The following is a 16350-nucleotide window of genomic DNA, read 5'->3' on the forward strand; positions in this document are numbered from 1 at the left end:
TGATATAAAAAAGTAAAATAATATTACATATAATATAAAAATAACAATATTACATTTAAGTGTAAAAAATATTTTTTACAAGTTAAAAATAAAATTTAAATTTAATTATTTAATAATTTAACTAAATAATTTAACTTGTTCAAACATATTTATTTTAAAAATAAAAAATCAAATCAAGCTCAAATTGGACTGCCGATTCAAACTATTCAGTTCAAATTTAATTTCCATTCAGATTCAGAGGAAAAATCGTATCTGCCCTCCCTAATTTAAGATTCCGGTTCCAAGTCTTAAACTAAACAGTGGACATGTCTATGAGCAGCTGCCGAAGTTCTGTTATTATAACATGTTTTGGAGAGGTTAAATCTTAATTATTCTTTTAAAAAATTGTTTTTAAAAAATTGTTTTTAAAAAAATATTTAATTTTTCCATGTATAAGTAAAATACTTACTATTAACCAAATTACCTAAATGCTCTAAACATACAAAAAAAAAAATTCTGAAAAAATATTTTCCACGAAATAAACAGGCATATACAAATAACATGTTTTTCTAATGGAATGGGAAAAGAGCCAACTCAAATTTAATGTTGCCATGCAATAAAACTTCATAAATAACTTATCTTCCCCTCCATAATTTCTCAAGGGGAAGTAGGCAGATAAGATTACACAGCTATAGATTACAAGCAGAACCAAAACACATTCACTTGAAAATTGTTCGATAGACAGATCAAACATTGTGCTTGAAATAGCTGCCTAAATACTCGCAACAATCAATGAATGATCTTAACTGTTTGAATACTAAAGAACAGACAGGAAGAAGAGGCAAATGGGTCAGCCCCAAATCAGGAGTAAATTTAGTTTAGTTATCTTCTTGACTTGGGGGCAGTTCAAGCATTCTCACAGTGCGAGGAAGCATAAACTCGGCAAATATTGGATAGTGTGAGGAAGGATAATAACCGTCAATATTATCATTCACCACTTCACACATACCAGGAATCAGAGATCTACCTCTAAAAAGAATCCAATCTACGTGTAAATCCTGAGTTTGGCGGTCCCAGCAGAGGCAGAGTGCTCTCAAGATCAACTTGAGGAATTCAAGAGCTCCTTGCTTGTCACCTGACAGCAACAGATAGCAGAGTGAGAATAGTTATATCATGCTATGAGAGCTAAACAGAAATGGCAAGATACTACCTTTGAATCCATGATAAGTGTGAATGAGGGAAGCATTTTTCCTCAATCGGGCATTGGGCCACACGTCCCTCATGTCACCCACCACACCGTGCTCTCTGAAGGAGAAGGGAAAAGGAACACGTATAATCACTCTCTGGAACAAAATTCAGAGAGGCAGCATTCACATTCAGCAGGGAAAACCATTTTTCATTTAGATTTAAAACTCAGAACAATCGAGCAATCACTCAGTTGTTTCTAGGAGAAAGGGGAAAAACTTTCAGCATTTTACAAGATAAAGCAAAATGACTTTCTTTGCATTTGGAGCATTGTTTTTTATTTAGATTTGGCAATGCCTGCCCTCAAGTTGGAGCTCTTCAACATCAATTTTATTTTTATTTACATTTTCTTTGTTCTGATTAAGTAGATGAAAAGATGTGTACTAACATGAGGGTGACAACCACATAAAAGCAAATTTTTTGCAAGACAATGAATCTTAGAAGTGAAGAATATTCATGTATCCAAAAATTACTGTTTGCTGTCCATCTATCCAAGAATATGAAGCAAGCCCTTCTCTCCTTCCAATGTCCTAATCTTTCTGCTCTTCACACAACCTAAATAAGAAAAATGTCAGGAGGGTCAAGGTCACGCATTATTTTCCCATATACAAGCATAGGTACACCTCCAAGCACACTTCCTTTTCTATGCAAATTCCCAAGTAGTAACTATTCACATTTACATGAGCAAGCCAACTCTCATAACTGTCTTGAGGTCTATGATCTTTCTTCTCTTCTGGAGATTACCAATTAAAAGCTAGAATCCTCGCACTGCTACTTTCCAAAGAAATGCCTTGGAAGATTTGTCTTCCAAGTAAAGTTGATTTCACCATAAGCCAATCTTCCCTTGCCCAATGCTCAATGGAAAGACAACATCAAAACAACAGCAACTCAACCACACCCCCCCCCCCCCCCCCCCCACCCCGCCCCCCAAATAAAACCCTCCTTTCATTTTACAAAGTTGACAATAGTACTTGTACCATTCAATTACATCCTATAAGCCTTCTGAAACCAACAATAGCTCCCAATCTAGGGCTTTCCAACCAAAACATTCACAACCCAAGCCAAATTCTGATTTTTGGAAAAGAAACAAGTCAATAAAACAGAAGATCCCTATTGTTTGCCCACAGTAATATCATATCTCAAAATACTAAAGATTTTCATATACAAAAATCACAAATTTCCTTTCTGTTTCAGCTTCATTAGGAACAAAGAGTTGATTCATAGTAGTTTTCCGAATTTCATGACCTAGTGACGAACATAAACCATATGGCCATCAGCCTTTCTAAGCAACATTCAATTACTAAAAGGAGTGAGATAAAATTATCAATTATATATATATAATAATTGAAGTTTGTTTGCTCTTGTAAATCAAGCACTTTTCCTGCTTTCAGTTTTCCCATGAGAGAGGAAGGATTGGTCTAAATCACTGTTGTTAAAATCTTACAATTCGAATCTATGGGGTGAATCTCAAATGTACATGAATCTTACAATTCTCGATTCGATTCTACATCTTAAAAATCCAAATATACAGGTTACATGAATTGTGGCTCAATCTAAATCAATGAATCAATATGAACCGACTGAATTTTCACCTGATCTAATTAATTATTTATTAAGAGTTTGTTAGATTTTATATTTTCAAAATTTAAGATCTTATTAATTTTTGCTATAAAAAAGCGTATATAAAATCTTTCCTTAGCTATTTTTCTTCAATCAACTATATCTCCCTCTTCTTTCTTTTTCTTTTTAGTAAATTACTTAATTTACTTAACTAATTATAGTTATCAAGTTATGATAATTTATATTAATAATATTATAATATGTTATCTTTTCACTATTTAATTATTTGATCAAATTTAAATGAGAATTTCAGTATATGATTAATGATAACTATTGTTTGCAATTCTAAAGTTCATAATTTATAACATAAGACTATATAATATAATACATACATCTTATTCTCTTATGAAGAATATTTCTAATTATATAAATGGTAATTTGATCAAACATAATTTAGCCACATTTTTATTACATTTATTATTGCTTATTTACACAATTTTTAGCTTAATTTATGGTTTTTACTTTGTTTTTACAGAAAAGAAAAAAATTGGAAAACTGAATAAAAAGTGCAGAAAATGACAGAAAAGTGATTGGGTCAGTGATTTGCCCAAATCACTGCCCAAATGAAGCAGAAACAGAAAGCTGAAAACTGGACTGATTCACAGGAAGCGATCGGAGCAGAAGCGGGAAAAGAGCAGAAAATCCAAATTCAAAGAAAAGAAGTCCAAATCCACTTCAAACACCACAAGATTAGTCCCAAGAGCCACGCCCTTCACTTAGAGAGTTCCATTATCAATCAAATACAAAATCCAAAGAGGAATCAAAGACTACAAAGAAGACCAAATCAAATTGAAATTTCAAAACCCTAATCAAATTGGAATTGGGATTCTCCAGCTATATAAGGGCAGCATCCAAACCTCTGATCAGCATCTCATCTTCAACAATTCTGCAGAAAAATACAGCAGCTTGTCTCCTTCTTTTCTTTCTTCTTTCTTTTGTATTTTTGTCCACCATGAGTGGCTAAATTCATTCCTTTCTAGTTGAAGTTGGAAAATTCAGTTTTGTGATGAATTGGGAGATTTAAATCTCCATTGTTAAACTTCTATTTATTTTCAATATTTATGCAATTTGATCTTTCTATAACTGTTGCTTTGCTTTTAGAATCAATTTAGGCCTATTGCTTTTAATTGCTTGAGTAAAAATTGTTTGAATAATTTAGGTCCGTAATTGCTTAGATTATTTAAACACACATTTAATCAAGTTGCATAATCTAAACTTGACCACGCGGTTGGCAAGGTTAGAATTAGGTTTCTCTAAGTCTTAATACAGTTAACAGTTGTTCGATGCTAAAAGCCCCAAGGACGTTCCTTGGCAACTTGTTAACTAGTGTTTGATTAGCGAACGTTTCCTAATCAAACTAGAACTAAGGAGGAATTTGGATTGTGAGAAGCGTCTTCCACATCCTAAACTAATTTATTGAAATAAATAGGAGTGTTAAAGAATCAATGATCAATTCTAAACAATCTGAAATAGATCCATACTTCAACTAGAAGCTTTTCTCCTATTGATTTACTCATCTTTAAATTATTTGCTTTCTATTGTTAATTAGCTTTAGTGCATCTTCAAATCAAACCCCCCTCTTTTAATTACTTGCTATTTACTTGCCTTAGTCATTATTAGGAAGATATTTGGTGTCAAATCCCTGTGGTTCGATCCTATTGCCACTATCTGCAAATTTATTTGTTGATTGATAATAGGTTTATTTTTTACGGCTTCGACAACCGCTATCAAAAATTGGCGCCGTTGCCGAGGATTTGATCTAACTAACGTATTTTCCTTTTATGACCAGGGCTGATCGTAAAGAAGTTCTTCTTTACTATCCAGAAATTGAACGCACTGCCAAGACCTTACAAGCATGGCTACGGTAAGTATGTCTTTTCTCTCTTCTCAAATTTCTGAACTAACCTCTATTGTGAGAAATTATGGTATAGGTCAAGCTCGACAAGTTCAACAACTTCAGCGAATCAGACCATGTGAGATTTGCACATATGTAGGACACCCAACTGATCCATGTCCTACACTTTATGAGGATTACCAGCAAGCACATGCCTTTGGAGGATTCAATAGCCAGCCAAGACATGATCCCTACCTTGATATCTACAATCCATGTTGGAGGGACCACCCGAATTATGGCTATGCAAGGGCTAACTACTACCAAAACTATCAAGCCCAAGCAACACCTCAAAACTCCAATATGGAACTTGAAGAGATGGTGAGGAAATTGGAAATTTCTAGAAAAATTCTCCAACAGCAAGTAGATCAAGCGGTCAACTCAGTGAACGCGCACATATTAAGAAGAGAGGAAGAGCTTCAAGATCTATAGGACGATGACGAAGGTTCCCAAGAGACAGACCGAGCTGTTGAGTCTGCTGCACAAATCACCACTACACTTGAAGCTGAACCAGCTGCTGAATTTGCTTCATCTGCTACTTTATTTAGTGCACAAAACACTGCAATACTTGCTGCTATACCTACTGAAAATTCCACAATTACACCAGCAATTGCTGAACCTGCTGTCCAAAAATCAGCAAGTGCTGAATCTGCCACCATTGCATCCCTTGTTGCTGTCCAAACACCAGCAACCTCAGAAATTGACACAACTGAACCAGAAGTTGTTGCACTTGCTGAACCAACAACATACACCACTGAAACAGCTCCTGAACAACCAGCAAAGAAGCAACAAATGGGACAAATGGCTTCATCCTTGAGTAAGCTTGAATCACAAGGAAAGCTACCTTCCCAAACTGAGATAAATCCAAGACAAAATGTTAGTGCCATCACATTGAGGAGTGGAAAAGAGCTGCAAGACAGCAAGGCTGAGAAATTGAAGAAACAGGCCATAGAGGAGAATCTGCCAGAAAGTGATCAGGGCAGTCGATCTGCCCAAATCACTGACCCAATCGCCATGCAGACTGAGCTGCCCAGCAGTGATCTGCCCAAATCGCCAGAGAAGGCAGAATTCGATCTGCCCAAATCAACAGATCAGGCAGAGTCCAGTCAAAGGCAGAAACAGCAACCAGCAGAAAAATTCAAGGTACCTCTCCCCTTTCCCAAAAGATTTGCAAGATTTCAAAAAGAAAAAGAGAAAGAGATACTTGAGACACTCCGCAAGGTGGAAATCAATATACCTCTACTTGATGCTATCAAACAAATACCAAGGTATGCTAAATTTCTCAAAGAGCTATGCACCAATAGGAGGAAACTTGCTGAACATGAAAAGGTAAGTGTGGGGGAGTGTGTCTCAGCTGTCATTCAAAGGAAACTTCCCACCAAATGCAAGAATAGAGGAATGTTCGCTGTTTCATGCAAAATAGGCAACGTTGGGATAAAGAAGGCCATGTGCGACCTTGGGGCATCAATCAATGTTATGCCACTTTCCATCTTTAACTTGTTGAATGCAGGTACACTCAAAGGCACCAGCATAGTAATCCAATTGGCCGACCGATCGGTTATTTACCCCAAGGGAGTCCTAGAAGATGTGTTGGTACAAGTTGACCAACTAGTCTTCCCAGCAGATTTTTATGTGATTGACATGGAGGAGGATAAGGGCAACATCACCTCTGACATCCTACTTGGAAGACCATTCTTGAGCACGGCTAGAACAAAAATTGATGTGCATGATGGCACATTAACCATGGAGTTTGAAGGGGAGATTATCAAATTTAATGTTTATGATACCATGAAATTCCCCAATAATGTTTCTCCTGTTTATGGCCTTGATGTTATTGATGATTTAAGTCAAGAAATCTTTGATTTTGATCTAGATAACTCACTTAATGCTGATTTATGCAGATCTGAAAAAATGGACAACACCAACACCAGCACCAAAAAAGACACAGACCAGACAGTGATTTGGGCAGTTTCTGCGAGTGATTTGCCCAAATCACCTAAGCAAACAGACCCCGTCTCGCCCAAGTCACTGGAGCAGACAGACTTGACAGATAGTGATTTGCCCAGATCACCAGATGATTTGCCCAAATCAACACCAAATCTGCCCCCATCAGCAAGCAGACAGCAAGCAAACCAGCAGACAGAAAATGCACCAGATCTGAAGCCCTTACCAAAACACCTCAAATATGCCTACTTGGGAGCTGGAAATACACTTCCAGTAATTATTTCTAACCAGCTTAGCCAAGGAGAAGAGGAAAAACTCCTAAAGGTGTTGAGGAAGCACAAAGAAGCAATTGGGTGGACCTTGGAGGACATAAAAGGCACCTCAAGACCATTTGGTGGAGGCTCATCTCACCAGAATCAAGGACAGAATGCAGCATATAGAGCACTTGCTGCAGCTGCTGGTGGACCATTTTCTGCCCCACCACCATGACAGACAGTGATTTGGCGAGTGATTTGCCCAAATCACTGGCCAAATCACCCCCAGGCCAGGAAGTCCCTTTCCCTTTCCTTCTTAAATTTTTTATATAAATGTTTAACCATTGAGGACAATGTTTGGGATAGGTGTGGGGGTATTTACTGTTAGGTTATATTTTTTTTTTCGTTTACATTATCTTTTTGCTTTCTTTTTGTTTCTTTTTGCATTTTTTTGCCCCATAAACACACACCAAAATTTTTCACACATTTTTCACTTTTTGCACACACACACACAGAATTTTGACTTAGCTTTTGCTCTACTCAGTATAGATAACAAGGTTAAAAGAGCTTCCTATCTCATGACCCCATTGATTTTCCACCCCTTTAAGCCTAAATTGAATCAATTATAGTGTGCTACCTTCACTTTGGAAGTTCTTTTCTTGAATTGAATCTCTAAATTTGCATTGGTCAAGGGAAATAAAAATATAAATACATGCAAATAAAAAGTTAGTGTAACTCCTTATGAGGTGAATTGCCCAAACTGTCATGAAAAGAAAAGAAAAAGAAAAACCAGCACAAAAGCACAAATCATAAAACCTGTTCCTATGGCCAAATAAGCTATGAACAGAGCTAGTAGCCACTTGAACAAGTGACTAACTGAGTAACTGGGGGTGGGTATCACCAATATGCACCTTCGCGTAAAAAGGTTAGTGACTTTTTCAGGCAAGAATAAAAAAGTGCTGCTGAATAAAATAAAATAAAATGCTCAAAGAAGGGCCAGTCACTCTTAGAGGTTGCATTGAGCTTATACAAAGAGAATAAGCATGATTGAATCAAAAACCTTTCCTTTGACCATGATAGGTAAGGGGAAACAAGGAAAAGAGAAGAACAACCTTGGTGCATGTACTCTATACTGTGATACTTCAATTTAGGAGTCTAGGGGGGCTGATTAAGTGGTACTTAGGCTCAAAAGAAAAAGGAGCTTGATTGACTAAGTTATTTGTTGCTTGAGGACAAGCAAAAAGCTAGGTGTGGGGGTATTTGATCAAGCATAATTTAGCCACATTTTTATTATATTTATTATTGCTTATTTACACAATTTTTAGCTTAATTTATGGTTTTTACTTTGTTTTTACAGAAAAGAAAGAAATTGGAAAACTGAAGAAAAAGTGCAGAAAATGACAGAAAAGTGATTGGGTCAGTGACTTTCCCAAATCACTGCCCAAATCAAGCAGAAACAGAAAGCTGAAAACTGGACTGATTCACAGGAAGCGATCGGGGCAGCGATCTGCCCAAATCACCGCCTCGATCACACTGACAGCAGGAATTGACAGCAGAAGAGGGAAAAGAGCAGAAAATCCAAATTCAAAGAAAAGAAGTCCAAATCCACTTCAAACACCACAAGATCAGTCCCAAGAGCCACGCCCTTCACTTAGAGAGTTCCATTCTCAATCAAATACAAAATCCAAAGAGGAATCAAAGACTACAAAGAAGACCAAATCAAATTGAGATTTCAAAACCCTAATCAAATTGGAATTGGGATTCTCCAGCTATATAAGGGCAGCATCCAAACCTCTGATCAGCATCTCAGCAGCTTGTCTCCTTTTCTTTCTTATTTCTTTTGTATTTTTGTCCACCATGAGTGGCTAAATTCATTCCTTTCTAGTTGAAGTTGGAAAATTCAGTTTTGTGATGAATTGAGAGATTTAAATCTCCATTGTTAAACTTCTATTTACTTTCAATATTTATGCAATTTGATCTTTCTATAACTGTTGCTTTGCTTTTAGAATCAATTTAGGCCTATTGCTTTTAATTGCTTGAGTAACAATTGTTTGAATAATTTAGGTCCGTAATTGCTTAGATTATTTAAACACACATTTAATCAAGTTGCATAATCTAAACTTGACCACGCGGTTGGCAAGGTTAGAATTAGGTTTCTCTAAGTCTTAATGCAGTTAACAGTTGTTCGATGCTAAAAGCCCCAAGGACGTTCCTTGGCAACTTGTTAACTAGTGTTTGATTAGCGAACGTTTCCTAATCAAACTAGAACTAAGGAGGAATTTGGATTGTGAGAAGTGTCTTCCACATCCTAAACTAATTTATTGAAATAAATAGGAGTGTTAAAGAATCAATAATCAATTCTAAACAATCTGAAATAGATCCATACTTCAACTAGAAGCTTTTCTCTTATTGATTTACTCATCTTTAAATTATTTGCTTTCTATTGTTAATTAGCTTTAGTACATCTTCAAATCAAACCCCCCTCTTTTAATTACTTGCTATTTACTTGCCTTAGTCATTATTAGGAAGATATTTGGTGTCAAATCCCTGTGGTTCGACCCTATTGCCACTATCTGCAAATTTATTTGTTGATTGATAATAGGTTTATTTTTGACGGCTTCGACAACCGCTATCATAATTCTATTTTTATTAAAATGTCATTATGATATATTTTTTTACTTATTTTCAGAACATATGTTATTTTTAATTTATTTTTGGAATTTTTAGACGATTCGATTTGATTCACAATTCATGTAATAATGATTTCGATTCTTGATTCGGATCTAGATTTGAAAAACTATGGTCTGAATTAACATCATAAATACAGCAATCTATCCCTGCTACAGAGACTAGCTAGGGTGACTATTGCACTATTGTGGTATTAAACTGCTGATAGGTAACAAACAGAGAGGACTTGAGATAGAGAACCACTAAAGAACTGCAGTTTGAAGTTTGAATTACCAAGACAGCTATGTCCAGTTTCTGAACTAAAATTATTTCCCCCACTTCTACTCCCACTCTTCTGAACCAAAAAGCATAAAATAAAAATTAAAAACAAAACCAACAATCAATGGGAAAAGAAAATGGAGTTCGGATTGTAATTCCATCATTAACCATGGGAATTTAGCAAATACAAGCATCTCATTGTTGGAAAAAGAAAAGAAAGTATTATGTAGTTACTTCAGTTAATTGTTTAATGCTAATGGCAAAATTTTTGAGAAAAGGGTTCAAACTTGACACATGAATATGGAGCCTTAGACAAGGACAATCTTCAATAACCATGACAAGTGTACAATGACAGCATCAGAGATTTAAATGCCGTTGATCTCAATATGTACATATATAAGTTTCTATCCACTTTTATATTCCAAAAAGTACCTCGATCTCCCAAGAAGAAAACGTCCTGTAGTTGATTCCTTTTGCGTGTTAAATCCTCCACAATACACAACTGGCAAACTTGGAGGTAAGGATGCAATGTGTTGCCATGTGAGTAAAGCACTTCTTCTACGGGCCCGAGGACTGAATTCATCCATATTTGTATTCACTATCTGAAATGAAAAGCCTGGCGGCTCAACTCCTTTTAATTGGAATGTGTGGACATCATGTCAAAGAAACAAATCATAAGATAATGTACAAACACAAAACTGGGGGCAGGGGTACTCAGCAGATAAATGATCTAATATTTGGAAATGTAATAGTCATAACTTCAAAGGATATAGCCCATGTTGCAATACATGGAACTTCTGCACCCCATGACATGCTTCCAGGGACAGAGGGTGAATCTGATAACCAAAATGTTCCACCTTCTAGCAGCTCTACCTTCATTCAAAAAACAAAGTACATGAAAGAAGTCCAAATTTCCTGATTATCTTATTAAAAATGCAAGATGAATGCTCAACCAGACTAGAAAGGAACAGATCTCATACCTTCTCCTTGTCATAGAAGATTGTGCAGTGTTCATCTGAAGTGTCTTCAGATCCTTTTCTTGATATTCCAAATTGATCATAACCTTAAAAAAAAAAAGGCGCAATACCTAGTTTCAGGATTCATAAGAGCAAGAGAGTGCTTCTAACATTGCACCCTCTTGGATAATGAAAAACAACAATACAAAAAGCACAAATGCACAAATAATATCATAATTGGAAAAGTGAATCCAACTTCTGTAATGATATCAAGCAATATAGGGTAATCAAACTCAAATATTACATAGCATTGAGAATAAAATACAAGCGAAAATGTCCCTGATAATTTTTTATGTCTATTGGATGAGGCATGAGCTATACAACATTGATAGTTCTTCTGAATGCCCATAAGCATACACCTTAGGAACCTTGAGGGCAAGCTTTGAGATAATAATAATAATAATAATCAAGCAACCAACAGCCCCAAAGTTCTAATCGCAAATCATAGTAACTACCTGATGAAAAAGGCATTTGGTTACCAAGAGAAATTAAATGATTCCATATCGTAGTTGTATATGAATATTATCATTTTGATAATATTTAGAAAAAAAGGTATACAAGATCATTATTGTAATCCCAAAACAAAAAACGCATTCACTACCAACATCTGATTGCACCTTAACCTCCTGTCACCAACCCAGGAGTTGAATACATAAACACAGTCTTCCTTGAAGCAGATTTGCCTAGCTAGAGAATGCAGTAAGAAACTTGTAATTATCAGTACGAAAAACGATGACTGGAATTATTTAAAAAAAAAAAGTTACCTGGCAAGCCCTGTTGAAGATAATCCAATTGCGATTTCACACCTGAATCATCAAAACAACATCAGGGGCAGAAATGATGAACAAGAAACAACAACAGAAACTATTAACATCAATCATCAATCGAAATACAGTCAACACAAATATCCAAAGACAAACAAACAATAAAATCTAATTCTAACCCAATATCGACCTTAAGAAATCCCCAGGCAAATCCGAAGAAAATAGCAGAAAAGAAGAACCCGTCTTCCCAAACACAAATGAAGAGACATCCAGATCAAACATTCAAAGGAAAAAGCAACAAGAAACAAGATCAGACACGAACAGGGAAGGTAAAGCAAACCTTGTTGGGTACAAAGAATCACAGGGGAATAACTAGTGATAACACTTATACATAAATCTCTCCTCTTTTCCCAAGAATTAGGGCTATCTTCAGGCTGATCTTCAAGAAGATTAAAGGTCATGACAGTCAAAGAAACACTCATTGTTGCAAAAAAATGAAAAAAGGAAGCTTGCTCAATCAGCTTCTTTCCCTTTTCCTTTTAACTCTCCAACAAACCAACCAACCAACCAAAACATGATTATAGATGAAAAGGGCTAAAAGCAATAACAAGCTTTGGTAGATTCCATTCTTGTTAGCTTAGAGATGTGTATGATCGATTCGATTTGAGTGTTCTACAGCTGGTACTGTAATTGCAGCTGTGCAAATGTAACTTGTAACCTTTTATTTTAATTTTTTTTAAATAGTAGAGACTGTATTACAGACACGGCATGTTTTATTAGGAGTGAGGGTTTGACCTTGCACGTGCAAAGTCAAACATAGAGACGCCTTGAATTGAAGAAAGTCGCGCAGCACGCTCGCCAGTCTCCCTCCTGAGAATTTCCAGAACGTGCGGTCCAATGAGGTTCTTTATTTTTTTATTTTCTTTTTCCAAATTACGGCTATAATATTCTAAGTTTGAAGATAATAATATAAAAATTATCAGAAATTTTTATAATTAATATTAAGGTAATTTTTTATATAATGTTGGAGTTTTGACAAAATTCACATTTTAATTTTTATTATTTTTAATATTAATTATATTTAATTTTTAATATTAGTCATAATTTACAAAAATATTCTTTAGACTTGACTTGATAAGAAAGGAAAGGGTTAAAAATTTTGCCCCTGTGAGATATTACATTGTACAAAAAATTCTATATGCAGTAAAGGATCGTAAAGATTTTCTTTTATTAACAAAATAATTTTTATTAAAAGTTTTATTAAATTATAATAATTTAATTTTTTTAAATATCATTTTTTTAATAATTTAATTTTTTAGTTTTAATTAATAATAAAATTAAACAGAAAAATTATTTTATTAATAAAATAAAAATTCAAATTCTAAATTATATACTATTTATTAAGTTGTAAATTTTATTAAATTTCAAAATTATATTATAAATTAACATTGATTTTAATTAAAATTTAAACTTGAAATTTTTTAAATTAAAAATAAAATAGTACCAATAAATTAATCCCATTGATCCATGATTTTAAATAAAAAAATAAAAAATACCAACAAACTAACCTATTATTTACATTTTATTTTTAATGTTACATAATCATTATTTATTACTACAAAATAAAATTATATAATAAAAATATGATAAATTGATGTAAAGTTTTATTAGTGAGAAAAAAACCTCAACATCATTATCTTCGATTCTTTATTAAAATTTGCTATTATCAATTAATTAATTACATAATTCTACCTCCTTATAATATAAAAATTAACTATGCATTCTCTTATATAATTAATTTTAAAATTTAAATAATTCTTTATGCATTCTCTTATATAATTAATTTTAAAATTTAAACAATTCTTTATGCTCATTTTATTTTTAAATTTATTAATTTTAATATTAGAGTGATTGTTATACTCACCAACCTCGTATTCTCTTTTTAACAGTAAAGTTCGCATCAGTATAGATTTTATAATACTAAAATTGTTAAAATGTTATTTTCAATGGGAAGCGCATGTCTCTCCATTGCCCCTGCAAATTACTTTCTAATATATTTAAAAACTTTTATGTAATAATTTAAATTTGCTCCCACCTTTTGAAAAATATTATTAGTTTTAAACGTTGGTTTCCTATTTAATAATATCCAATTAAAACAAATTTAAATTGTTGGTATATTAGGTTTATGTTAAAATAATTTTATGAATATATTATTTTATTACTATTAATATTTCAAGGAGAGTTTCCTTATGGAAAAAATTTTGGTTAATTATTTAGTATTTTAAAAATATGTCAAAATTAACATATTATGCTTCTCTATTTTTAAAACTTAATATTTTTAATCTCAATATTTTGATTTTGTCAAATTAAAAAAATATTTTGATTTTCGAATTTAAACGTTAATAATTTAAAATAAGAATATTTGTCATACAGGGAAGTAAATTCCTCAAACTACGTGGTCTTGGTTTGCTCCCTTGTAATCCTAGTCCGAGTATAACAAGAAAAGGAAAGTTAGCATAATTTAGTCTCTGCAATGCTCTAGGACTTCAAATCCAAATAGGATCAAACTCTACATGGACTGCTCATTAAATCTTCTGCAGCTATATATACAACATGCTTCCACCAATTTCTTTCACTCAAGTTTCCCAAAGCCAACGTTATTAGATTGCATACTCTCTACCAGACTACAATCATGGATTCCTGCAAACTTCTTTTTCCTTTTCTTCTCTGCTGTCTCTTGTTTTTTGCTCTTCCTGTTGCATCTAATGCTCATCTTCTCAAGGCTTGTGAGTTTGAGGCGATATATAACCTTGGGGATTCAATATCTGACACCGGCAACTTGATCCTGGAGGATCCTTCTTCTGTTTTTGGTAGGCTTCCCTATGGCCTAAACTTTTACTCCAATGCAACGGGCAGATGCTCCAATGGCTTGCTCATGATTGATTTCATTGGTAAGACAAATACTATTTCACCACTCATGCTCCTGTTTCTCTGTGTGCGTTTGTGTTGAAGGTAATTAATATGTGCTGGCTTATGTTTTCACAGCAAAATCAGCTGGTGTTCCCCTTCTGAATGCATATCTGAATGCAAGTTCCAGCAAGACACATGGGGTGAATTTTGCAGTTGCTGGATCCACTGCTTTGCCTGTGGAATTTCTTGCACAAAACAGAGTCATTGCCCCTGTTACCAATTCTTCTCTTTCCATACAACTCAACTGGATGGCTACCCATTTCAATTCAACTTGCCACAACTCTAAAGGTTACTATAAATTACTTTAGCTCTTTAATTTTATAAGCTTTATGTACTGTGAATGTGCTTAATTAATGTTTCATCCTTATTATAATTGACAGATTGCATTGAGAAACATAAAAAATCTCTGTTCATGGTTGGGGAAATTGGAGGCAATGATTATAATTATGCATTATTTCAAGGCAAGACCATTGATGAGTTGAAGTCCATGATACCGAATGTTGTTAATGCCATCAAAGATGCTGTCAAAGTTAGTTGATTTACTTTAAGAAAAATACTGATTAGTTTCTCTCAATGATTTTGTTTTTTTTTTCACTAAATTTTCGTATGTTGTTTTGTAGAGAGTCATTGGATTTGGTGCTACTCGAGTTGTAATTCCTGGAAATTTTCCAATTGGATGCATGCCCATATACCTCACAGGATTTCGCACCAATGATTCTAATGCATATGATGAGCTTCACTGCTTGAAAGGACTCAACAACTTCTCAATTTATCACAATGAGCTACTCCAACAAGCAATTAAGGAATTGCAGGAAGAGCATCCTCACGTGACTTTAGCATATGGGGATTACTACAATGCTTACAAGTGGGTTTTGCAAAAGGCAGCCGCTGGATTGCTAGGTGATTATTTCATTGCTGTAAATATTGAGAGCTAGCTCTATCACTTAACATAGACTCTACATAATTGAAACTAACACTGCTTATACGGTTCAATTAAACAGGATTTGACAGCAAATCATTACAAAAGGCTTGCTGTGGGAGTGGAGGAGATTATGAGTTTAGTATTGAAAGATTTTGTGGAGCTCCTAATGTGCCAGTTTGTCCAAAACCTGAAGAACGTATGAGTTGGGATGGAGTACATTCCACTCAAAAGGCCTATTTCTTCATGGCACGATGGCTCATTCGCGACATCTTCCAAAAGCTTCGATGCATTGCTTGATTTTTTTTTTATTAATTTAATTTTTCATACTAGTCATGATTAGCTAGTAGATTAAATTGTTGGAGTCTAGTTGTCATTTCATTTAATGTTTAGATGAGGGAATTTATTGAGAATAAATTTTAAACACTAGTTATATATCTTATTAATAGTATGTGATTGAATTCAACAGAGAAGCTCATTGAGTATGCATGAAATTTCTCATTTTTTTAAAGTTAAGAATGCATCACAATCATTAGTTTCCCTCTTGACTGAACCAATGTCTGTATTGAATGGTTCAAGTGATGATTTTATCAGCTGATCATTGTGCAAAGCCTTGAAAAGAATGGAAGAAAATCACCCACAGAACAGCCTTTAAGTTTCCTGCAGAAGTCAGTCATAATAGTGTTTTTATGGTGCTTCTGGTTTACCAGGCTCAATTACTCATCAGTTGAAATTGATTCATGGATTTATCCTTGATTTCTCAATTATAATTATTCCACTCAGTCTCGAATTTCTAATTATC

General features: G+C 34.2%; 2 protein-coding genes across 2 annotated transcripts; one reads left to right on the forward strand and one right to left on the reverse strand.

The window, feature by feature from the left end:
• Positions 1-566: 566 nt before the first annotated feature.
• LOC110630761 lies at positions 567-12385 on the reverse strand. The gene is made up of 7 exons (XM_021778328.2): positions 12000-12385; positions 11660-11701; positions 10860-10942; positions 10651-10752; positions 10312-10526; positions 1190-1284; positions 567-1114 (listed from the first exon to the last, which is right to left on the reverse strand). Exons 1-7 carry the CDS (start codon positions 12139-12141, stop codon positions 858-860), a joined length of 936 nt encoding a protein of 311 aa, XP_021634020.1. The 5' UTR covers positions 12142-12385; the 3' UTR covers positions 567-857.
• A 1924-nt stretch (positions 12386-14309) lies between these two features.
• LOC110631111 (GDSL esterase/lipase At5g03980) lies at positions 14310-15848 on the forward strand. The gene is made up of 5 exons (XM_021778827.2): positions 14310-14610; positions 14705-14917; positions 15010-15158; positions 15250-15529; positions 15631-15848. Exons 1-5 carry the CDS (start codon positions 14352-14354, stop codon positions 15846-15848), a joined length of 1119 nt encoding a protein of 372 aa, XP_021634519.1. The 5' UTR covers positions 14310-14351.
• The last annotated feature ends 502 nt before the right edge of the window (positions 15849-16350 follow it).

This window comes from Manihot esculenta, chromosome 14 (assembly GCF_001659605.2).
Source record: "Manihot esculenta cultivar AM560-2 chromosome 14, M.esculenta_v8, whole genome shotgun sequence".
NCBI classification, from domain to species: Eukaryota; Viridiplantae; Streptophyta; class Magnoliopsida; order Malpighiales; family Euphorbiaceae; genus Manihot; species Manihot esculenta.